This window comes from Colletotrichum scovillei (genome assembly GCF_011075155.1).
Source record: "Colletotrichum scovillei strain TJNH1 chromosome Unknown Contig00008, whole genome shotgun sequence".
Lineage (NCBI taxonomy): Eukaryota > Fungi > Ascomycota > Sordariomycetes > Glomerellales > Glomerellaceae > Colletotrichum > Colletotrichum scovillei.
The window spans coordinates 1,430,038-1,453,675 of record NW_023336266.1 but is presented as its reverse complement, the minus strand read 5'-3'; the positions used below and the strand labels follow the sequence as shown (position 1 = coordinate 1,453,675).

Below are 23,638 nucleotides of genomic sequence, written 5' to 3'. Positions count from 1 at the left end.
ACACAGATCAAATGGTACAAGCGATAACCTTCGTAGGATCTCGACTTAGCGCGGTATCTCCGGGTTTGTGGGGTAGACTCGGATGCGTCCCGGTGACAACCCCCTGCGTCGAGCTAAGCTTATGCCATATAAGGGTGCTCGGAAAAGGGAAGGCAAGTTATTTGCAGGCAGACCCAGATCAGACTACTTACTGATTTATCTGAAAACACGTTGATGGTTCGTTACTGGTGGAATCCTGTGCGGGAAAACCTTTTCCTTCATTCATCAAATATGAGGCTGAAGATAGCGGATGGGCTAGGAAATGCTCAGTTGGGTGGTATCTTCGATACTTGGAAGCAACCAGAGAAATTTTGACTATCGAATCATTGCTTTAACAAAACTCCAATAGCTATAAGTACAGCGTTATATCCCTAAGTGAACCAAGATCACATCAACAAGCTTCACCCCTGATCTCCAGAGCCAAGACTTCCCAACGCCCTGCTCCCGGACAACGCCAAGATGCACCAATACTACCTCCTTGCTCTCCTTCCCGCGGTCTTGGGCTGCCTTAACACCGATACGAACGCCTGTGCCAGCTACATCAAGTCCAACGCCGCCGCGTCGACCTTCTGCGCCACCTTCACCAAGAGCACCGTAACTGCCACCACCGCTCTACCCGCCTGGGCTACCAACTGCTCGCAGAAGCCGAGTCTAATCTCCGCTGAGTGTACCTGCGCCTACAGTGGTGCTGGTGGTAGCTCGCCGACTACAACGTTGAAGACTACTACTGCCGCAGGAGGCTCTACGCCCACCGGAGTCACTACCACTCTACCCAAGTCCACTGGAGCTACTTCTACCAGCAAGGCCATCACCGTCTCTGCTGGACAGTCTTATGATGGCGGCATGAAGAAGTTTGACCGCAGCCGTACGTTGTCAAGACGAGTAAAAGAATAACGGATGATTGAATACTGATTCCAGAGCAGCTAGGGTTTGCGCTGAGCAAGATGAGACAGGTGAAGCTGATGCTATGTTCGTGCTTGAGGCTGGTGCCACCCTCTCGAACGTCATTATTGGGCCCGATCAGGCAGAGGGTGTTCACTGCAAGGGAACATGGTCTGTCATTCCTCATTTCTGAAGGGAGTTTCGATGCTGATTGACTATAGCACACTGTATGAAAACCACCAGAAGAAAAGACATGGAGAACAGCAGACTGACAGTGGATAGTAACAACGTTTGGTGGGAAGACGTTTGCGAAGATGCTCTGTGAGTCTTTCTATATCAGTTGTGCAATCATTTCTTGTTGACATCTTTCACTCCAGGACCTTGAAGCAGACCAGCGGAACCTCTTACGTCAACGGCGGTGGTGCCTTCAAGGCCGCGGACAAGATCGTCCAATTCAACGGCTTTGGAACTGTCTCAATTAAGAACTTTTACGCTAATGAGTGAGTCGAAATCATCGTCTTTTGCCGTGATGCAACCTGCTAAAACGTCAATAGCTACGGAAAGGTCGTCCGAAGCTGTGGTAACTGCAGCGGTAATGGAGGTGCACGCAACATTGTCATGAACAACGTGATTGCAAAGGACGGTGGAGTCCTCTGCGGCATCAACACCAACTACGGCGATACCTGCAAGGTCACTAGCTGTTGCCAAGATGACAACAAGATCTGCGATAGGGTATGATGACTCTAAGCCTGACATCTCTTTGCATGTATAAGGAAGATTTACTTACTTTGGACTGTAGTACACTGGAAATAACAGTGGTGCCGAGCCTACTAAGATTGGCAGTGGCCCTGACGGCACTTACTGCGTCGCCACAAGCTTCACCACGGCCTGTTGATCGTCTGTAATGATGACGACCAAACGATCTGTATGAGGTGGCTTTGTTTAAGCTGTTTCTTGCTGGTTCGAAGCTGAAGGCTCGTAAGCAAGGGTGGGAGGTTTGGAAGCTTCTGGCTCGTGTAACGTTGTAGCTTGCACTGTACATAGCTGAATTATTCACTCAAACCTATGTTATCTGTAGCTTGCTTGTCGCTAAAGCAAGGAATCAAATGACTGGCCATGCGGCGAATATCTCGTTCGCCCTAGTGCACTTCAATGACTCAGTCCATCGCATGCCAACGATAAGTTGTTCGGCGACTCGATTCAGGCCGAACACAAAGTTTTCAAGATCTTCCCACGCATCAGTACTCAGATTTGCGCCAGCGAGCAGATCCGAATTGTGTTTTCTCGAGGCTTGATCGAGTCGAACAGAATCTCAATGCATCTGACATCCTTACTTAGTACTTTGTTAACGTTGGTTGACGTGTTTCCCAGAAACATCTATGGTACCTGTGCCCTAGGTGGCACACACCACTCGTGTCTATAGCTAGTAACCGGTAGAGTAATATGCACTCAATGTTGAGGTTACATGGCGTATATGGACTCTTGGCAAAACCACCTTGCGACTCTACTCCATCCCAATGTGCTCCAGTCATCTCCAGTCGGCCAACTTCTGCGTCTGGGCTTCTTATTTCAAGTCTGGGTTCATCCCTTTGAATACAGTCCAAATCGGTGGCTTCTTTATCAAAATGACGAAATGCGGAGCCTGCAAACCAAAGACCAGTGTTCTCGATCATCGCCTATGGGCTCTGCGGGCTACGAGCACTCCCAGGCGGTTAGGAAAAGGTATGGAGTTCTGCGGCAACTTTACCAAGACGGTCATCGCGGACGTTTCCGCGGTTCCGGGCTATGCTACGGGGACTTGTGCAACAAACATCATTTCAAAAGTTGGCTCAGCATGTCCTTGCTTGCCCACGACGACGAAAATCGAGCTTAGATAGCGTAGCTCAAAGTCCTCGTCCTATCTAATTATCGCCTCACCGAGATAAGTTGGCCTTGAGCAAGAGTCATCCATGCTCAACTCGACGACTCTCACTGAGAATCAAGGTACAAACAAGCTGATCTAGGGAGTTTTTTCCTGCCTTCATTCTACTTAAACACTAAACGATGGCGACAAGTATTAATACTCATCTCGACAGCAGGTCATTTTTGTCCATTGTTATCGGGGTCTTCGAATCATTGTAGCGCAAAGTTATTATCTCTTCGGAGAGGACCGGACACTAGAAGCAAGCTTTCTGCCAGGATCCACCGGTTCCAGATCCACAATGACAAAGCCGGTCCCGGCGCCCTTCCAAAAAATTGTATCCGTAATCCGAATCTTCCATTCCCGTTTCTTTCGGTTTTCGAACCAAAACCGATTGAGCAAATAACATCGGAAAACATGCGCTCCAGTCTCTCCTGCGAATTCTGCCGGTATGTCCCCCAATGGTCTCCGGCCTCGCTTCCGGCGTTCGATCGGATCCGATGTAACGGCCGCTGACCCAGTTTTTATGACCCCGCAGACGGTCCAAGATCAAGTGCGTCAACAGCGGAAGTCCGCCGTGCACCAAATGCGAGAAGTCGGGAAGATCGGACTGCGTACTTACCAGACCCCACGTCGCGCCGAATGGACGGGCGGCGAAGCGGGCGCGGCGAGCGACGGAAGAGGCTTCATCTGTATCCCATGATCAGGACATTGAGTCTCAGCGACAACTTCTCTCTGCGCCCCATTCACGGGGCCCGGCGACGCCGTCGTCGGGATTGGAGTATCGAGATGGCAGGCAGGAAATGGACCACCATCTCGAGCAAATCCCCAAAGATGTTGTCTACATCGCTCTCGAGGCCTTCTGGCGCAAGTTCCCTGAGCTTCGCGTTATCCACCCCTCATCTTTCATGAAATCATTTGGGTCGAATTGCCCTAGAGAAAGTAAGGCGTTGTTGGCCACAGTTCTTGCAATGACCAAGACCCAGAAGCCGGATTCAGATCGTCTGCGATCGCAGATCCTCTTTCCGAGCGAAAGGTATGCATCCTATGCGTGTGATGTCCTAGCAGCATGCATACTCCAGCCACCAGATGTCAAAGTCATCCAGGCTCTGCTTATTCTTACGTTGTATGAATGGGGCACGCGAGATTTCCACAAGGCCTGGATGCATTGTGGTAGGCCAACTTCCAAAGTCTTACGTCGAATGTGTCTGACATCAAACAGGAATCGCAATTCGCATGATGCAATTACTTCATAGCTCGCGAGTAGCACCCTTTCCACTTGAGATCCCACAACGCAGCGAGCAAAACAGCCTCACTCCCGCAATCGAGACAAGGACATTCTGGGCATGTTTCATCATGGACTGTATGGTGAGCTCGGGAACATATAATCCACGAGTGCTTCCCAAACAGGAGATGGCGAAGCTGAATGTACCGCGGCCGCCTACTTCTACCGAGTTTGCTTTAGGACCAGGATCATCAGCGCAAGCTGAAGGTGCGGGGGAGAACTTCACCTCGAGTGGAACCGCAACTTCGGTGTATCTTGATTTAGACCAGAGTTTTGGCGTCATGGCTGATGGGTTCGACATCTACTCTGATGTCATGGCTTTTGTTTTCAACGACGGGCGTAAAGCACCAGGCATGTGCTTGCCCGAGAATTGCCCCTGGGTTCCTACATCACCTGTGGCTTGCTGGCGTCGGAGACTCGAGGAATGGAGAACAAAGCAGCACCATCGATTACAGTATCCGGCCAACAGCGTTGCTGCATACGCTACACTAGGCTATGGTGAATCTTTCGTCTATCTAAATCTGCTTTATTACCAAAGGTTTGCCGAAGCTTCCCCCATGTGCAGGGACTTCCCTGGGCTAACACGAAATACCCGTAGTGTCGTCATGCTCCAGCGAGAATATTTTCCGTTCCTACCAACTATTGACATGACTCCTCGTGGACCCATAGATCCCCCTACACTTGAAGCTGAGGCCCCCTCGGGCTGGTGGGAACAGAGTGCAAAGGAGCTATTCGAAGCAGCAGGTCACTTGTCCAGCGTTCTTCGAGAGGCTTCAGAATGTGGCGTTGCAGTCATGACACCCTTCGCTGGGTTCTGTGCGTTCTCATCTTGCTACATCAATCTATATGGATTCATGTTCCCGAGAATTGGTGTCGGCTATGCTACCAGGGCGGAAGAGTACATGAATTGGAGTATAGAGTATCTCAATAAGTTTCGAGAAGTCTGGGACCTTGGGGACGGATGGGTGAGTCATTAAGGCCATTGGAGACGTAGTCCCGGTGGACCGTCGTGAGTTTACTTTTGACTAACGCGTAACAGCTCAAGACCATCCAGAACGGGTCATTGATGTACCAACGAGCCACATCTGATGCCCAAAAATATCGAGGACGATCTCGCTTTGACTTTAGTGTCCTACACCAGTCTGTTCATGAATTTCGGGTAGTTGATAGATCTGCTCAACATTTAGAGGAAATCAATAACGCTGAGCGGGGCGCCGTCAGCACGGGCGAGGGCAACAATGTCCCAGGCGACAAGACGAACCAGAATATCGGTGGTTTAAACCCACAAGCGTTGATAGACGCTGTTGGCAGTATGGATGATCAAGGGCTTTGGCCGAATTGGTGGTCGATGCTGGAAGATGTCGATGCTTCAGAGATGTTCACGATGGGCTAGCCGCATTGAAACAGGGCTTCGAGTGGGATCTTTTCAAGAATGGGTATTATTGAACTGACTATGTACAAAAGTCCGAAGTCGACTTGCCCTGGCAAATGCGTCACGCTCAGCATCAGCATGTCCTTGGTCATGGCCGCCTTTTAAAGAGTTTCTGCTTCAATCTCCTCCAGTGCTTCCCTAAAAACACTGCAAATCTTACGCAGCTCCTCTTCTGTTGTCGTGAACGGAGGAGCAAGTAGGACGTGATCTCCTCTCGAGCCATCCACCGTGCCAGCGCCGGGATAAAGAGCGACGCCCTTCTCAAAGGCCCGCTCTTGAACTCGTAGTCCAAATCGCAGCTTGGGATCGAAAGTCTCCTTTGTCTCCCTATCCTTGACAAATTCGACAGCCCAGAACAAACCTCTTCCCCTGATTTCACCAACTGATGTGCAGTTGATGAGTTCAATGCGCAATAGTACTTCAAGCTGCTTCCCCAACTGAGCGCAGCGGGCGACGAGGTCATCCCGCTTCACGATCCTTTGAACAGCCAGTGCCGCTGCGCAGGCAATGGGGTGGGCTTGATAAGTGTGCCCGTGGTTGAAGGCGTTGGATCCCTGTCTCAGCATGGACACGACCTTTTCGTGCATCAGAACACCGGCAATGGGGCCGTAACCTCCGCCGAGACCCTTGGCGACTGTGACGATATCGGGAACAACGCCCTCCTGCTCAAAAGCGAAGTAAGTTCCGGTGCGTCCGGTTCCGCACATGACTTCGTCGAGGATGAGTAGAGCGCCATGCTTGTCGCAAATCTGACGAGCACCAGCGATGTAGCCGACAGGGGGTGCCACGCAGCCTGCGGTAGCGCCCACCATAGTCTCAGCAACAAAGGCAATGACATTGTCTGGGCCAATCCTTTGGAACTCGTCCTCTATTTCGGCAAGTAGCCGGGCCGTGAATTCATCCTCGGTCTCATCTGCTCTCTGGTACTGGTATGGATATGCTGGTGAAACATATGAGACGTGGGGGTAGGAGAAGCCCTCGTATGGGACCTTTCTCGATGCGACTGTCGAAATCGACATGGTCGCCATGGTATTGCCGTGGTACGCTTGCTTTCTGCCAATAAAATGCTTCCTCTGCGGCTGACCATTTTCGAAATGGTACTGACGGGCCAATTTCAGCGCCGATTCGACAGCTTCACTTCCGCTGCAGACGAAGAAGGCCTTCTCGAGACCATGCGGGTTGCCATCAAGGATGAGGTCGGCAAGTTCCTCAGCTGGCTGTGTCGTATAGGCTTGCGTGTGGACGTAGCTCACTTTTCGAGCTTGGTCCGAGATAGCTTGAATGACTTCCTCGTTGCCATGGCCAATCAGGGCTACAGCAGCACCACCGCATGCATCGATGACTCTCTTGCCGTTGGCGAGATTTAGGTAGATACCGCTTGCTGATTCGACCATGGAGGGGTGTTGGATTAAAGAGCGGTGCATGAGACGACCTTCTCCACCCTTGGTTTTGGTATTCTTGACTGTGGGGAGTTCGGCGTTGGCTGTTGTGAACAGCTCGTCGTCTCTTGCAGGTGCCATGGCGGGAGATGTGGACTGTAGAACAACAACTTGAGATGAGATGAATGTGTAAGTTCTCTATGTGGTTTTTGTTCCCTGAAACAAGGTGGGAGAAAAGAGACAACCGGCACTTTAACTCTCCTAAATAGACCTTCGTTATTCGGCGCTAGTGCTGAAATCCGAGAATCATCGGGATCGACAAGCCAGCGGCTCCGTGTTCACGGAGCCCAACCGGCCCTTTCAAGGGTGGGCCCGCGTCAAAATCATCGGAGGAATTACAATAGAGAATCCACTCTGGACATCTCCATAAAACCTGCAGACGATGATAACCGCATTATCGCGTGAGAAATTCTGATATCGGTTCTGACGCAAACCCGATAGCCGAAAGCCGACTTACAACATTCGATTTTCTCACTCAGACTCGAGAATATGATAAGCTCGAAGCCGCTCAGGGAGGAGGCTGAAACTTTCAGTTCGAAGACAGTATGCTTCTGACAGCTTCTGCCGAATCCATTTGAGTTTTGCCAGGATGGACACTACCGAAAAAGGCACCTACCCCGAGCGACAAGTCGTCCAAAGCCAAGATGGGCACGATACCGACTACTCAAGCGATGACCAAGCCGCAAGTTCAACTCCCAAAGTGGAGGAGCAGACTTACGATGACCGGAAAGCTTGGGTCACGGTTGCTGCGTCGTCACTTACCATGTTTGTCTACCTCGGAGTGATCTACTCTTGGGGCATCATGCAAGTTAGGCTCGTCGAGACGACGGGTTCAAGTCTAACAACCTTGACATTTGTCGGATCAATGGCGACATCTTTCATGATTTGTTTCAGTATTGTTTCCGACAAGATCATCAGCAGGATAGGATACCGGCTGGCTGCGTTGATTGGTGGTTTCTTCATGGGTTTGGGTGAAGTTCTCGCAAGCTTTACTACGCACCATGTCGTCGCTTTGTTCTTTCTACATGGTCTCGTCTTCGGCCTTGGTGGTGGCCTTTGCATCTTTGTGAGTGCAACAAGACTCCTGCTGGGTCTGTAAATGTCCTACTGGCGCAAATCATAACAGCTAATATCATTCCTCACCAGTCTGTCTCGACTGCCCCAATGGGTCTCTTCAAGAAGCATAAAGCATTGGCCATGGGGTTTGTCTTCGGTGGAGGCAGCTTGGGCTCTGCCATCATGAGTGTTGTAGCAAACTACCTTGTCAAAGACCTGGGCGTCTCTTGGACGTTCCGCATTCTGGGTTTCATTCTATGGGGTGTTTCCATCCCTGCATCCTACTTCTTGCCAAGGAGGATGGCTTCGGAAAAGAAAGCCTCCCGTCAGCTACAGTGGTAATTAGATGGAAACAGCGACAAATTGAACATGGCTGACATGTGTTAGGTATCGCTTTAAGGAACCTCGCTTCCTTCTGCTCGTCGGCGGCACTGTGCTTTCCTGCTTCCCGCTCTTCATCCCGCCCTACTTCATTCCGATTTTCTCGAGATCAATGGGCTACACCAAGGAAATTGGGATCATTATTCTTGCCTCCTGGAACTTAGCATCTACGTTGGGCCGTGTTGTCGCTGGATGGGTTGCCGATACTCTTTTGGGACCAGTCGAAAGTCTGGCAATCTGCATGCTCTTCATGGCTCTGAGCTCTCTCATCGTCTGGCCTCTTTCATCATCAATCGGCATCTTCTCCGTCTACCTCATATTCAACGGTATCGGATGTGGTGCGTTCTTCAGTCTCACGCCTATCGCAGTTAGCGCCACATTTGGCGGAGAAAACACCCTCAGCATCATCCCCGTCGTCTGGACGACTTGGTTCTGCGGTTTCTTTTTTGTAAGTCATTCAATGCCTTGCACTACTTCGACTTTTGCTTATCAAGTTAGGGTACTCCCATTGCTTCAGGACTTTACTCCATCTCTGGTGATGTTGATGGTCTTGAGAAGTTTCGCCCTGCCGCATATTATGCCGGAGCAATGGCGTTGGCGGGGTTCGCATGTGTTTCGGGGATCAGGTTTGCGCGGAGGATGGAGAAAACTGAGAAGTCTTGATGTCAGGATTCATCAGATGACCTGGTGGGTAAATGAACAGCATTTTTCTGTCGAAAGTACACCAAATAACGGCCGATTACTAAATTAGAGGTTGACATTAGCACGTATGATACCACAGATAGATCATAGAGGGTAGATAGAGCATAGAGACTGCGCAGATGGAGGGCTACGAGTACTCAGCATCAGCATTGGCATGGGCAATTATATCCACTGATACTTCCAGCCTGGATCATCGTCATTTCCCAAAAGTCGCACGCGAAGCACAATGCGAGTCTTTGTTGACCAGACTGGCATGCCTGATCAAACCAACCAACAGACTGGATCCACGAATGCCCACGATATTTTCGTTGAAAGCCATGCAATGGGCGCCAAAATCAATCGTTCAAATCAGGCACGACGATGGCCATTCAAAAGCTCATCAGAGTCTTTGGCAATTGGGGGAGCATTTATTGGCGGGACTTCGCATATGCGATGATACTACTTAGCGATGCGGGGAACTAGCTTCATGTTACTGGTGGGTTTAATCACTGATATTGGATTACCTTACTTGGCACAATTTGACACTACGTGTAAACACCCCTCAAATTGACAACCCTTGGAAAATCTCCAAACAACCATCCATGGATTGGGATGATCACCATATGGCATTATTGAAGAGGGTTATTTCCATGAACCACGACGTCGCATTTCCTCGTACCCCGCTATGTCTGTGACTTGTGCCTCTAATGTGGAAATTCTTTTACGTCCAAGACCGAGTTTCGGGCTAAAGTAAAAGACTCCGTAGATTCTAATCCGATGTAGTGTAGGTATCTTTAAAAGACAGATGAGCTAAATGATGTTCCAGAAAGTACCTGGAGTTGATCCTCACGTGTTAAGGAAACCGTTTCCCTTGCCTTGCGACGTAAAACATCTAGCCTGTCAATATAAGCTGGGTATCGGCTCTGAACCAAATTTCACACCAGTACATGTCTCAATCGATTCACTGACACATCAAAGCTACGTCGTTACACAGCAATACTTCTTCTTCTTTTCCTGAAGCTGAAACAAAACCATGAAACTCTCATCAATAGTGGTGCTTATCCAATGCGTTGTCGCTGCCCGTGGTGCTGTCACTGAGAGACAATCCAGTGGCTGTCTCGCTTCTGCTACTGGATTTGCTTCTCTGAACGGGGGAACGACTGGCGGCGCAGGCGGAACGGAGGTGACAGTAACTACTCAAGCTGACCTCGAGAAGTATGCCAGCGCATCAGGCAAATACGTGATTAAGATCAGCGGTCGTATCACCATCAGCCCTCTCGGCAAGGAAATCAAGATTGCCAGTGATAAGACCGTCATCGGGTTGGGCACCACTGGCGAGCTTTATCAAGGTAAGCCCTTAACATGTCCTTCCTTTTATCACGTTGTATACTAAGGCGGCTCCAAAAGGTGGTTTGGGCTTGAACGGGGCCAGGAACATCATCATTCGCAACCTCAAGATAGGTCACACCAACCTCAACGATGGCGTGGAAAACGACCGTGACGGTGTTCAAGCCGATACTGTGAGCAATATCTGGATCGACCACTGCCTTTTCGAAGACGGCGGTGACGGCTTAGTCGATCTCCGGAAGGACACCACATACTTCACCGTCTCCAACAACATCTTCCGTAACCACGACAAGACTTTTGGTATTGGCTGGACCGAGAATGTCACGGCTCGTGGAACCATCAACCACAACTGGTTTGACAACACAAATCAAAGAAACCCGAGCGCCGACAATTTGGCACAAGCGCATCTCTACAACAACTATCTCTACGGCGTCACTTCATACGGGCACTACGCTCGCGGCAGCACCAACGCACGTGTCGAGAATGTCTTCTTCGAGAACACCAAGAATCCCTTGACCAAAGACTCGGGTGCCGTACTCAATGCCTCTGGTAATACGTATAAAAGCTGTACTGGCACTACGGCTGCAAACTCGGGAACCGCCTTTGACCCCAAGAGTCTCTATTCTTACACCTTGACTGCTACTGCGGATGTTCCTGCCTATGTCAAGGCGAATGCTGGTCCAAGAGCTTCCGTCTGCTCCTGAGTTGGGAGGATTACGGTCATAGTAAGATATCAAGAATCCTAAAAACATCCCCAGTGTGCCATAAGTTGCAGTCTTATCGTCTGAGTTCTCGAGATGAATCTCGTGGTGGTATCACACATACATCCCTATGAACGGCCCAATGTCTCATTTTTCTCAGTCATTGAAGCAGATCAAGTGGTCATGTACTAGGATAAAAATGGTTTAGAAGCGTTCGTGAGCCAAAGGCTTGCTTCCCCTAGCTTTTGAGACCGATCCTCGCCTACGTCTACGCCCTCCCCAATCTGTGCGCTCAAACCAGCCACTTCCCATCTCCCTTGAGCTTGGTCTTCGACTTTTCCCAGTGACCTGCGTCAAACTTCCACGCCCAAACCTCCTGATTGGCATCGTAGCTAGCTTTGTGGCGTGACTCGAACTGACCGAGGCCGGCGGCACGCATAAGTGACCTCCATGGCTGGTTGTCATCACCCGTTTCAATCCTGAACACCTCACAGCCCAATTCGGTTCGAGCATGTTCAATCAACGCCTCGAGGATCTCGAGACCGTAGCCTTTACGCCAATGTCGGTGATCAATGTTGATGCCGAAGTCCGTCATGCGCCTATCTCCCGACGAAAGTGTGGTCTTGCCGGCGAGAAATCCAGTGGGGTCCACGGTCTCGAAGGTGTTGTAACCACCGTTGCCGATCAACTCGTTGGTCTCACGGAGGATGATGACAATCCAGCCGTTTTTTCCATCTTTCGTAAATTCGACAAACTTGTCGATGCGGGTGCGAATCCTCTCTATAGTCAGGTTCTGTTCCGACTCTTGGAAAGGAAAGTTATCGGGCGTCTGGAGAAAATTGAGCAAATTCTCCGCATCTGACTGAATAGCTGTGCGTATGATCAGCCGCGGAGTTCCGATCTCGAGGACGGAACCACGTCGTGATGAGTCCCGTAGCGCCATGCTGGTATCGAATTCGTATGTTTCGATGCGACAGCTAGGAATGCAATTCGGTGCTGTGCTGAGATAATCAATTAGACTTACACAGCCTACAGTATTGATTTTTGTTGGTCACCAATACAGCGACGACGGAAAAGCGGCCGGTTGGGAGACTCAGCGCTGCTTTATATCTGTAAGATGGGGTCCAGCCGAGGGTCCAACAGATTCGGAACCAAGGAAAAGGACTTGAATCCCTGTGACATTGTTGGTTTGCACAACACAGTGGAATCCCTGCGCTCGACAGAAGAAAAAAAGACCTCAAGGAACTTCCTTTTGAGGGAATCGCAACCCCTGGCTTTCAACGACAGCCTTCGACTACATCCTGGAAGCGTTCAGGCCCCACAAGCATGATCGCCTCACACAAAGCGCGACAAGCGGCACAGCACACAAGTTTGATGTATGCAATTCAGACTATGACGCTATTCACACCCGCCTGATAACTATTGGCAATGCATCACTGCCTGGCCGCATATGACGCGCGCAGAGACGGTCGATCTGTCAAAGTGAGGCTGAAAACATAGTTAGGATACACGTATAATGCGCAGATCACATCATTCCTACCAGAAAGTGCTTACCACGGCCGCCGCCAAATCATGTTGTTGAAATAGCTAGAACGAGGACGCGGCATCGTCTAAAAGGGCGAGAGGTACCTTGGTCACCAGTCGACCACTTGACGCCTCAAGTTTTGATCAAATTCTTCACAAGACACATTACGAGCGGAGACCATTTCTCTGAGAGTTGAGCAATGCAGTTTTCTGCTGCTGATACTCGGTGTCTTGGGTGCTTGTGTCGCAAGATGACAATGTTGGTCCAAATGCTGGAAAGCGTCATAACTCTTTTTCAGATCCCATCTCATCAATGAGTACATGAGTATTGGGCAGAGGGTCGGCCAGAAGACACTATCGAGACCAGAGAGAGTTTGGAAGCATGGGAAAGTTCATTTTTTCAACATCATCTTCATAATTGCCTTAGCCATCTTTACCAGACATACTTCTATACCTTAGGCTTGCATCAACAGACATTCTACTGGGAAGAACCTGTGTGAGATCGGAACTTCATTGGGGGCATATGATTAATATGTCCTTTCCACACATTGAGAGCGACGGTCCCCTGCAATATCACATCACTAGTGGAGAAAAAGCCGAGAATATTTGACTTAGACGAAGGCTACGCCATGTTGCCATCTACTTGTCCCAATGATGTCTAGTCTTCTCTGCTTCCGAAAGACGGCGCCTACTTTGGTCTCCCTGCTTTCACATCTAGTGGTAGTTGTTTCTTTCTGTGTTACATCATCTCCATAGCCTCTATTTGTTGCGCCTATCACTGTACGAGCTTCACCCATTTGCCGAAGGCAATCAGCTGATACTTCTAATTTCACGCCTCATTAGAATCACGATGGCGCACATTAAACTATAGATGCCGACTTCTCGTATGACATATGCCATGTTGGCCACTGTTTTGACCTATTACGTCGAGCTATCATGTGCCGCCTCATGTGTCTACCCTAAATCCTCCTTTAGATACTTTTGAATCCTTTAAATATTAGAGGACGACCTTTCTCAACGTAGAGGATTTAATGACCGAAACTTCAGAGCCCAATTTTGGCACAGTTACCCCTTCTGGGAGTGAGCACGGATGTGTTGACTGGAAAGGACTGATAGATGATGATGCACGAATTACACTGAGATTTTGAAACTTGAACAATTGAACGGTGGTTCTGGGAAATATCCAGTGTTGCACAATTCATATGACAAGCTTCCTGGAGAATGAGACACGCGCCCAGGCAGTGAGGGAAAAGTCTGTTTGATGCTGCTTTCTTCTATCCCTAAGGTTAGGTCAAAAAAGACGTCTTGCTCTTTGCAAGACCGGAGCGCCGCATGCTTAGCTCCTTCTCAGCACAAGCTTTGCTTTTGCCGAGCCTGCCCTACATGTCGATTCTACTTCCATCCTTTTTGTTGACTTGGAGCATTTGACCTCTGCATAAAAAGCAACGGGGAGTAAATGTTCGGAATCAAGGAAGTTTTGTTCATGCTTAATGATACGTGTATGCATGGCGGTGACACCAGCGCGCCTGAAACAGATTCTCCTTGGTCTTAGGCTAATGCACCTTCCTGATTGTTAGAACGACAATCTCTAATGTTTGAGAGTGACATAACAGAAAACAAGTAAGCAAGTAGTAGAGTGAGTTGCACCGCACTGACTAATTTCTCTGAAAATACAAGACGAAATTGATGAGGCTTTCCTTTGTGTGTCTAACTCAATCTTTTCAATGAGTTGTACATGTTGACAAGACCCACTATGGTCGATGTGCCAATCGTGGGCTGTGTATGCTCCTCTTGCTCATTTACACCGTCACAAGCATCGAGTGGAGAGCATAACGAATTGAGGTAGGGAGCTTGAGAAGGCTCAAAGTGGGACTCAAGATGTAGCACACTGCCATCGGTTCAGTTAAGTTTGTCATCCCGGGTCATTCCTACATGAAGGTTTCCAGTTGACTCTACGCCACAGACTCCTCTCTGAGAAACGTTCAATTTAGGTTTAATGAGCCTAGAGCGCATATGGTGGGCGGGAATACTACAGCGCGGCCGGGACTAGCTTCGGAGAAACTGCATGCGGCGGGGAACGATGAGAGGGATGGTTGCATGCCGGCGGAGAATTTTAGTCCACCTATTTCCGTGCCTCCGAACCCCGCGGAAGATAGTACGAGACCATGACTTTAAAGGAGCTTCGACCGCGTGGTCAGTTTGGGAACGATTGGCGGCTATCAGTGACTGGCTTTTATGCAGCCAAGGATTTCAGCTTGAGAACTTAATTAATGATCACGCGCAGTGACGATACTTCCAGCTAGGTTCATAATACCAGGGGTCAAAGGTTTATAAAACATGGAAGTTCCAAAACCTTTGCCACATCTATTTGTTCCTGGACGTGAAAACTGCAGAGAATCATAGATTATCGCTGACAGGCTCGCGTCAACATGAAACCTTTCAACGTACTCTCAACCTTGGCGGTTCTAGTAGGCAACGCTTTTGCGGCTTCGCGAACATCGCCGCCATCCGGCGCAATCGTCGTTGCTAAATCGGGTGGCCAATACACCACGGTGAGTAGATTCAATCGAAAACAAAGCCGCCACGGTTTCTAGGCTCTCACGTGACGATCTGAAGTGGTGTCACTTCGCTGATGTATAATTACCAAAGCTTCAAGCAGCTATCAACTCCATTTCAGCCAGCTCCACCGCAACTACCACAATCTTCATCCAGCCGGGCACTTACTCTGGACAAGTTTCCATTCCCAGCCTGAGTGGAAAGCTCGTCATCTACGCATACACTACCAACGACCAAGACTACACCAAGAACCAAGTCATCTTGACCAATACTCTCTCAGCTGCGGATGCTGGAAGTAACGACTTATCCGCAACGCTGAGAGTTGCGACTAGCTACTTTAGCCTGTACAACGTCAACCTGATCAATGGCTATGGAAAGGGCTCTCAAGCTCTAGCCATCTCTGCGAACGGCCAGTACCAAGCGTACTACGGTTGCAGCTTCGTCGGCTATCAGGACACGATCTATACCAACAAGCCACACCAAGTCTACAAGAACAGCTACATTGAGGGTGCGACCGACTTCATCTTCGGTAACGATGGCAACGCTTGGTTCGAGAAGTGCACGATCGCCATCAACGGTGCCGGATACATCACTGCGAGTGGTCGCGATAGCGCCGACGCCTACTGGTACGTGATCAACAAGGCCACAATCGCAGCGAAGTCAGGTGCTGGTGTGGCCAAGGAGTCTACCGTGCTGGGCAGGCCGTGGAGGGAATACGCGCGCGTTGTCGTCCAGAACTCACAACTCAGCGATGTCGTTAAGCCTGTTGGGTGGTCTGCTTGGGGCACTAACCCCACTGCCAACGTTTACTATGCGGAATATGGCAACACTGGAACTGGTGCCAGCGGCACGCGGGTGAGCTGGGCCAAGAAGCTGTCAAGCGCGGTTTCTATTGACACAATTCTTCCGGGCTGGACTTCTTGGGTTGACACGACTTATTGGAACTCGTCTTGAAGTTTTGCTTTTCATAGCAGACGTAGCTCTTCAGGGGAAGCTCTTCTTCAAGAAACAACCCAAAAAGTCGAGACTTCTCCAATAACTCATTTTTTCATTCTTAATGAAACTGTTCATTCACGTTTGGTATATCATCATATTTAGTCCCTTAATTGACTTGTGTTTTGTGTTGGTCGATGATTACTTCGGAGCATTGACGCTGGCGATTTTGGACTTCCTAAAGCTGACGACTCGACATCGTAATCTAGTCTGGTACCGATCTGTCCTAAGGTGTTGATATTATTTATCAAACCTCCATCGTCGATATCTCGAATTTGTGATGTTAACTGATCGTTCTGTCGAGAAAGCTCGGAAACGTCAGTGCGATTGCAAGAGCTTTTAGGAATTTGAGTTGCTGATCGGAAAGGCCAAATCTTCCAATCATAAGACAAGTATGGCCGCAGGGGCGGTAAACAAGCAATGATCAAACCGACTTGCAAGTCGATAGCACTCCATAACTCTGTCAGGTCAGTGTTAGCACCATGCTCCGTGCAAGAAGGTAAGATGCTGTATTGGACATCAGATTGAAACGAGTTTCGACTCACCAATGAGTGTGAAGGAGCGGAAAGATGTTACAGACACCTGAATGCCCAGGAACCGTGCCAGGCTGACTGCTAAGTTGATGGCTCCCAGGAAGAATGTGCAGTAAACACTGATCTTAACACTTTTCTGGAGTTGCAGTCGGTACAATACTAAGAATGGCAGACAGAATACTTTGGAATGTGTGAGAAGTCCTGATGCTCGTTTATGTCATAGACACAGTGATGGGAAACTTACTCATTAGATCTGCGGCAAAGTTCAATGCCCAAGCGATTTGGAATACTTGAGCGAACACTATTGGGGAACATGCGACTGCCGGATCTTGGGACCTTGAAGAGACTTTAGTTGAAGGCAAGGTTTCCATGATCAAACGGATTAGCCTTACCAATTTCCTCGCAGAGGCCTACAAATGAGAAGTAGGGTGAGTATGTTGGTAACATACGCACAGCCACAATACACCATGGTTCCCCAGAGAATCTTGCGCCTAGTTTCCATGAAGATCGGGAAAAATCGAGCGTATAGACTCAGGAGTGTTGCCTTGCAGAGATAGAAGGCTGTGAAGAATGGAAATTGGCCACTCCATTGCAACTGCATAGAGTGGTTACTAAACTGACTTGAAACACCAAGACGCCCTTGTATCTCTCCAGAATCAAGACTCTTACTTCTCGGAAGTCAAGGACGCTTACCTTCCACACAAGTTCTAGGTCCTCGGGTGTTCCGTCATACCCCTCTAGGGTATAGGCAACGTGGGAACGTAGTACTCCCATCTTATGGAAAACAACATCGTATGAGGCAGATGCTACAGTAAAGAGCCATGCAACACAAACGAGAATGTCGCTCGTGATAAGGGGAAGGTTTTGAATGACTAATCGCAGGTATATTCGGGCGCCGATCAGAACAGCCGCGATTCCTATCAGTGTGAATTCGGTTCCCTAACTATATTAGCCTGACTAGGTTTTTGATCTGAAAGACTGCGTAGAAGCTAGGATCATGCGAGGGGGGACAACACATCATGAGTTGTGAAGTTTATGGAGGCATCGTAACGTACAATAACCGCACCTGCGGATGGCCCATTCACGTCCATGATGAAGGTATTCGCGATATCTCCAGTCCGAAAAACCAGCCGTATCAAGGTAGACCATAGGAGACAAGTGTGGGCCAAATCCCCCGAGATTCCCCACTGACGGAATCTGCGCTTTATCATGTTTAGGTGGAAATTGAACTCCAGCTCTCCAGATGGCTTTTGCTTAGCTCAACGCCTGCAAGCAGTTAGAGCGCCGCCACAAGGGGCCGGAGCACGTCCACATCGACAGCCACATCTAAGCGCGATCGAGCAGTGACCTGCCAAGAATCTGAAAACGGTGAACATGGTTACTTTGCCCGCTTCGGTTTCGCTTTTTAACGTGATTATCTGTCTAACTTTTTCATGAAGCGCCGGGCTCGGTAAGACTACTTGACCTAGGGTACGGGTTAGAAACAAGCCAGCGATGTCTAACGGACCCGAGTATTTGGACTTCATTGGGGTTACGGCCACAGTTTGAAATCGCATCGTGATCTTGGAGGCCACTTGTGATACTTTGAATCGTACTTCGGGTGCTTCCGCAGCACTGGGTATCACTCGACCCAAAAACCCTCTGAAACATCAACAGAGCCTCTTTACTTTTCGTTGGAAAGCATAGAAAATCACTGAAAACTCCCATCTTCCAATAGACAATTCGTGAGTGGTCTAGGTCAAATCAATACTGATTATATCCGAGCGATAGCCTGACGAGTGATGATTGATCTGATATGGGTAGACCTTCCGGTATCACCGATCTCGAAGTTTTACGTGATGAAACTTCCTGGGTGTGAATGAACTGAGCTCGATCCTTATGGCAGACACAAGCGCCGTATGGATTATGCGTGCGAATGAGCGACTTATTTTCCGAATGCTCGTCGTGAAGTCAAATTTGCAACAAGCATATACCCATAGTACCCTTTATCTCTTTAAGTCTGATGCCGTAGTAGAATAGGCTATATTACACTCAGAGTCAGGACTATCGCCATTCTATAATGAGTGCCACTGCAATGCAGGATACTTGGATATACTACTGTAACCTCATCACGCATCGTCTTGCCTTATCCGCGGTGGCGATATAATGGGACAGTCGACCAGACCCAGTCTTCCCCTCTCATTCTTCTCGTCTTTTCGTCTGTTGACATACTTTCCACATTAGTGTGTGGTAAGGTTGCCGCCGAGCTTCGATAGTCCTCTTCCTCCACACTTTGTTCCACCTGTCAATAATTCTCACTATGTCGGCCACCCTCTCCGCATCGAAGATCGAGAATCAAGTCGCCAAATGTCATCTCAACTATTGTGATTCATGTCACGCAAGGCAGTTCACATACTTGTGTTACTGAGTGCAACTCATTGAGATCCAAGCATGGCTGAGCTGTATGATTGACCCATGGATAACTGGTAGACTAGACCCTATGTGCATCGTCCCTGAATTGCTCTCAGCACTTTTCTTCGTGGTTTCTCACCCAAATACCTCGTTTTTCCGTGGCCCAGGCCCATAGTCTTCGATGTTCACCACGCGACGATATAATCGTCATCGTGTCTTTCAGTGTTGTGGTTTAGCTGTGCCTTGCCCCTTCATACCAGCGCTTCTCGAATCACACGCCGCGCGGCATCACACTTATTGATTGATTGGTCCCCGCAAATCAGGGTTCTATTGTGCTCTTAGAAAGTGCAGTCGGCTACTGCGAAAGGGTTTAGCAAGTTCCATTTGGTTCAGCTCAGTCGTCGGCGGCTGGCTGAATTCAGCTGAGCTGCAAGGTATGTAAGTGGGGACGGGAAGGGCCAGAACCGCGGGGCCGTGGGCGGGCCGAGAAGCTACCTATTTGAGCCACGCCTCATCCACATATGGTTGTGACGGCAGCTCTACCCCTGCAATGTTAGTGAAAAGCCATCAAATGATGGGCACGAAACCCTCTCTATCACGTTGGTCACTATTTCACTACAGGCAGCCACACGTGGTTCCTCAAGAACGCTTTTTAGATCTCTTGACGAATGAGAGTTGGCTGTGGCAGCGGAAAAGCAATGTGGAAGAATTCGGAACTACGTCTGAGTGTGATCTATGGGCTCGGTTTGAGGGAAAGCCGTGATACGCAACCGCCTCAGAAGTTCTAGACTTGCCTGATCCAGCGAGAACATCCCAAATAAGGCGACGAGCAATGTGCCTTGCATACCCGATTTAAACCAGCGCTTGGGATGAGGCCTCGGATCACATATCCCGAACTGACATTGAGGTCAGCCAGCCTCTTGGACTTTCCTGGCAGAGGGGGGGAATTTCAGCGCGGATGCCGATGGGATGGCGTATGCGTACATATGTGATGATTACACGTTGTATACATGTAATGTGCTGAGGTGTTCAGACAGCAGTAAGTCAAGTCGTTCCTTCGAGTTCCGAATTTCTGTTCACAAGGTGCGCGGGACGCCGCCAAAATGATCGTCGTGGGTTCTAACTGGCGAAGATCACGACGGCTTCTCAAACCATTCTAGGATTCTACATCCGAGGGGGAGTACGAACCACTCATGCCATTGAATGTTATTTGAATATCGCCTCAACTGAAGGTGGCATGGGTGCCAGTGAGACGAGGCAAGGGAGGAAAAGCCCATGTGTGCCTCGACTTTACCCCTGGAGAAGTGGAAGTTGTTGTTTGTATCGCGAGGAGGCTGGCTGAACCTTCCACCACCATTCTTGATCACACAGCTACTCTAGTCAGGACGCGGATGCTAAGCTGCGGCTGATAGCTGAGTGGCAATATGATCAACCGAGTCGTGCGAAATCCAAACTGCTTGCTTCATCTCAAACTACAAAAGCCTTCATCGAACCCACCCCATCCTGACAACTCTTTCCTGTCATCAACAGCTTTCAATCACTATCAGTTCGCCAAGATTCTCGCAAACAAGCATACTTTCCAACTTTTGATCTCATATTCAATCTCATTGGTCAATCGTCTTTTTGATCTTCTTTTCGCTCTCAGTAATATTTGCCCAGCAAAACCCAGGAGAAAAGTCATTCACTACAACTACGAAGCCATTCCCTACCAAGCAATGTCTTACAACGCCCCTTCCAACACTTCCACTGCCACCAGCGGCGCTCCTCGCGCTGCGGTCTGGAGCTTGAAGTCCTCCAACCCTGATCTCCCTGCCGAGTCTGCCATCTTGCCCGATGATGGCAGCAACGGCACTGAGTCCGTCTTCGACGATGACAAGCGTCGTCGCGTCGAGCCTCAGAGCTTTGCTGATGGTGGCAAGTTCCGATGTAAGCCCTTCAATGCCCTACAAACCCCTCATCTGTAATCATCTGGTATCAAGCAAAGCTGACACAAGAAATTCTAGCTGTCGTCAAGATCCAGGCTTGCTTCAACAAGGGCAACGGCAGCGTCTGGATGATGGGCTCCGGCTGGCTCATCAACCCGGACACCGTCGTCACTGCCGGCCATGTCGTCTACGACTGGGGTCACCGCCTCCAGAGCGCTACCGAAATCAAGTGCTACATTGGATACTCTGGCCGCGCCTCCATTGGCACCCCCAACGTCCAGGCCCGTTTCGGCGAGCGTATCATCACCACCGCTGAGTGGATCGAGGCTGCCGGCAACCGCAGACACGATGTCGCCTTCATCAAGGTCAACCGTCCCTTCACCGGCAACCTCAGGAACATCCCCTTCAAGGAGACTCCTTTGTTCGCCAAGAACGCCAACATTGGTGTTGTCGGATACCCCGGTGACAAGTATCTCGAGGGTCAGAACGGACAGAGTGGAGAGAAGGGCGCCCAGATGTACGAGGAGTTCGCGCCTACCGAGTATGACCTCAAGAAGAGCGAGCGCCACATGATTGAGTACCAAGTCTCGACTTTCGCCGGTAGGTTGACAAAGTGTATCCTCTGCTCCTATGGTGGTATACTGACGGATATATGACAACAGGCCAGTCTGGTGCCCCAATCTTCCAGGTTGAGAACAACTCGCTGGTCTCCATTGGCACCCACTGTTACGGTGGTGGTGGCGACGAGAGCAACTCTGGCAACTCCATCGGCGGCCCCTATGGCAACAACTACCATGCTTTCCTCGATCTCTTCAACAGCCCCCAGTTCCCCCAGGCACAGCGCCAGGGTATCAAGGTTCTCACTGCCAACGGCAATGCTCGTCCCAGCGGCAACATCAGCGCCTCCAACGGCGCGCCCAGCAACGGGCAGGTCAGGAACGGCAGCACCCCCTATTCCAACGGCTACAGCAACGGCAACGCGTACAATGGCAACGGCAACGGATACTCCAATGGCGCCTCCAACGGACACAGCAACGGCTACAACGGCTTTCGCCAGGAGACCGTGTCTTCTCCCCCGCAACCGGCCCACTACAACTCAGGCTCGGGTCTTCAGGAGAGCTCGGATGAGGAGGGCTTCTTCGATATCATCAGGTCGATTGCCAAAGTCGCCGGGCCTGTCGTCTCGACTGTCACTCCTTTCCTTGGCCCCATTGGCGGACCCATCGGTGCCATCGCTGGCGGCATCCTTTCGACTGTTGGAGGTGCCGAGAGCGCCCTCGAGGACGGCAACGCGACTGCCGCGGTCGAGACCGCGATCAGCTCGGGCGTTACTGAGCGCGCGGTGCTCGCCGAGGCGTCGCTTCAGGCCCTACTGAAGCTCGAGGATACTCCCGAGACCGCTGAGATCCTCCACACCATCAACTCCAAGTACAACGCCTTCAGACCCAAGTTGGATGCCATCGCCAAGGTCGCTCAGCCCCAGCTCACTGAGGCCGGACTTCACCTGGCTCACCGCCAGATGGCCAAAATCCAGGAACGAGGAGCCTCTGGATTCCAGGAGTCTGACATCGAGCTTCCTCGCGAGCAACTCAGGGGCCTCCAGTACAACCAGCAGGGTTCGCAAGGAGCCTTTGTTCAGGGCCTTCTAGCACCCACTCGTCCGGTCTCGGGCGAAGAGGGCTTCTTCGACTCCCTCGGCTCTGTCTTGAGCAAGGGCATCAGCTTCGCCAAGCCCTTCATCGCGAGTGCCGCGCAGGGAGCGCTCTCCGGCGTCATTGGCCGTCTTGGTGGTGGTGCAGAGTCCTCCTTCGACACCCCCGCCGTCGGCTCTCACGAGTATGCCACACTCCTCGCGTTCAAGCGTGCCGCTGCCGCAGAGGCCGCTCTGCAGACCCTCATGGCGCTTCCCAAGGAGAAGCTCGACCGGCTTCGCGTCAGCGAGCCCCAGAACGGCGAAGAAGGCTTCTTCGACGTCATCAAGGCCGGCGTCCAGAAGATTGCCCCCTCCGTGTTGGACATTGCCAAGACGGCCATGCGCAAGGTCGTCCCCGTCATCGTCGACGCTGCTTCCCAGAAGATCAAGAGCGCCGTCGGACAGGAGAGCGCCGACTCGGCTCCCCGTAACAACATCACCAGCACTACCAGTGTCATTCGGACCAAGAGGTCCGTCGCAGACTTGCTCACCGCGTCGGGTCAGTCCTACAAGGGAGCGAAGGTGAGCAACAGCCCTGATGATTCCGACCACGTGAACGCCACCCTCGAGGAGCTCCTCAAGTCCCGTGAGAGTACATGGGTGCCTTCGCTCCACAAGCGCAAGTCCTGGGACTCGAACGACGACGGCCTCTGCATGATGGACGACGAGGATCTTTGATTTGATGCGTGGATAACAATGTGCTAATTCGCTACGACTAACGACAGGTCATTCCCACGTACTGATGATGGAGGAGTTGACTACCCTTTACCGACTGTGGCAGAGGTTCCGGCTGATGATGCCAAGGGCGGAGGGGGTTGGACTTTTGCTATCGATGGCTTTTCGATTCGACTTCGCGAGTTTGGAACATCCACAGTCATGC

General features: G+C 50.4%; 7 protein-coding genes across 7 annotated transcripts; 5 read left to right on the top strand and 2 right to left on the bottom strand.

Moving 5' to 3' along the window:
* Positions 1-498: 498 nt before the first annotated feature.
* On the top strand, positions 499-1,816 carry HER10_EVM0005503 (pectate lyase; the record flags this gene model as incomplete). Its single annotated transcript, XM_035475117.1, has 7 exons — positions 499-904; positions 963-1,092; positions 1,143-1,148; positions 1,204-1,242; positions 1,299-1,421; positions 1,476-1,653; positions 1,721-1,816. 7 exons carry the CDS (start codon positions 499-501, stop codon positions 1,814-1,816), a joined length of 978 nt encoding a protein of 325 aa, XP_035330671.1.
* A 1,546-nt stretch (positions 1,817-3,362) lies between these two features.
* HER10_EVM0008027 (fungal specific transcription factor domain-containing protein) lies at positions 3,363-5,544 on the top strand. The gene is made up of 4 exons (XM_035477564.1): positions 3,363-3,994; positions 4,044-4,644; positions 4,705-5,071; positions 5,146-5,544. The coding sequence occupies exons 1-4, from the start codon at positions 3,625-3,627 to the stop codon at positions 5,497-5,499; spliced, it is 1,692 nt and encodes a 563-aa protein (XP_035330817.1). The 5' UTR covers positions 3,363-3,624; the 3' UTR covers positions 5,500-5,544.
* Positions 5,545-5,639: 95 nt separating this feature from the next.
* HER10_EVM0000697 (aminotransferase class-III) lies at positions 5,640-7,133 on the bottom strand (the record flags this gene model as incomplete). Its single annotated transcript, XM_035470467.1, has 1 exon — positions 5,640-7,133. The coding sequence occupies exon 1, from the start codon at positions 7,056-7,058 to the stop codon at positions 5,640-5,642; it is 1,419 nt and encodes a 472-aa protein (XP_035330373.1). The 5' UTR covers positions 7,059-7,133.
* Positions 7,134-7,566: 433 nt separating this feature from the next.
* HER10_EVM0006950 (ricin B lectin) lies at positions 7,567-11,146 on the top strand (the record flags this gene model as incomplete). Its single annotated transcript, XM_035476520.1, has 6 exons — positions 7,567-8,043; positions 8,124-8,371; positions 8,421-8,862; positions 8,913-9,024; positions 10,148-10,444; positions 10,503-11,146. 6 exons carry the CDS (start codon positions 7,567-7,569, stop codon positions 11,144-11,146), a joined length of 2,220 nt encoding a protein of 739 aa, XP_035330756.1.
* A 289-nt stretch (positions 11,147-11,435) lies between these two features.
* Positions 11,436-12,750, bottom strand: HER10_EVM0009602 (acetyltransferase; the record flags this gene model as incomplete). Its single annotated transcript, XM_035479087.1, has 2 exons — positions 11,436-11,919; positions 12,698-12,750. 2 exons carry the CDS (start codon positions 12,748-12,750, stop codon positions 11,436-11,438), a joined length of 537 nt encoding a protein of 178 aa, XP_035330903.1.
* Positions 12,751-15,096: 2,346 nt separating this feature from the next.
* On the top strand, positions 15,097-16,177 carry HER10_EVM0006920 (pectinesterase; the record flags this gene model as incomplete). The annotated part of the gene is made up of 2 exons (XM_035476491.1): positions 15,097-15,219; positions 15,317-16,177. 2 exons carry the CDS (start codon positions 15,097-15,099, stop codon positions 16,175-16,177), a joined length of 984 nt encoding a protein of 327 aa, XP_035330754.1.
* Positions 16,178-20,855: 4,678 nt separating this feature from the next.
* Positions 20,856-23,436, top strand: HER10_EVM0009629 (ATP synthase F1; the record flags this gene model as incomplete). Its single annotated transcript, XM_035479112.1, has 3 exons — positions 20,856-21,066; positions 21,144-21,665; positions 21,728-23,436. 3 exons carry the CDS (start codon positions 20,856-20,858, stop codon positions 23,434-23,436), a joined length of 2,442 nt encoding a protein of 813 aa, XP_035330904.1.
* Positions 23,437-23,638: the final 202 nt, after the last annotated feature.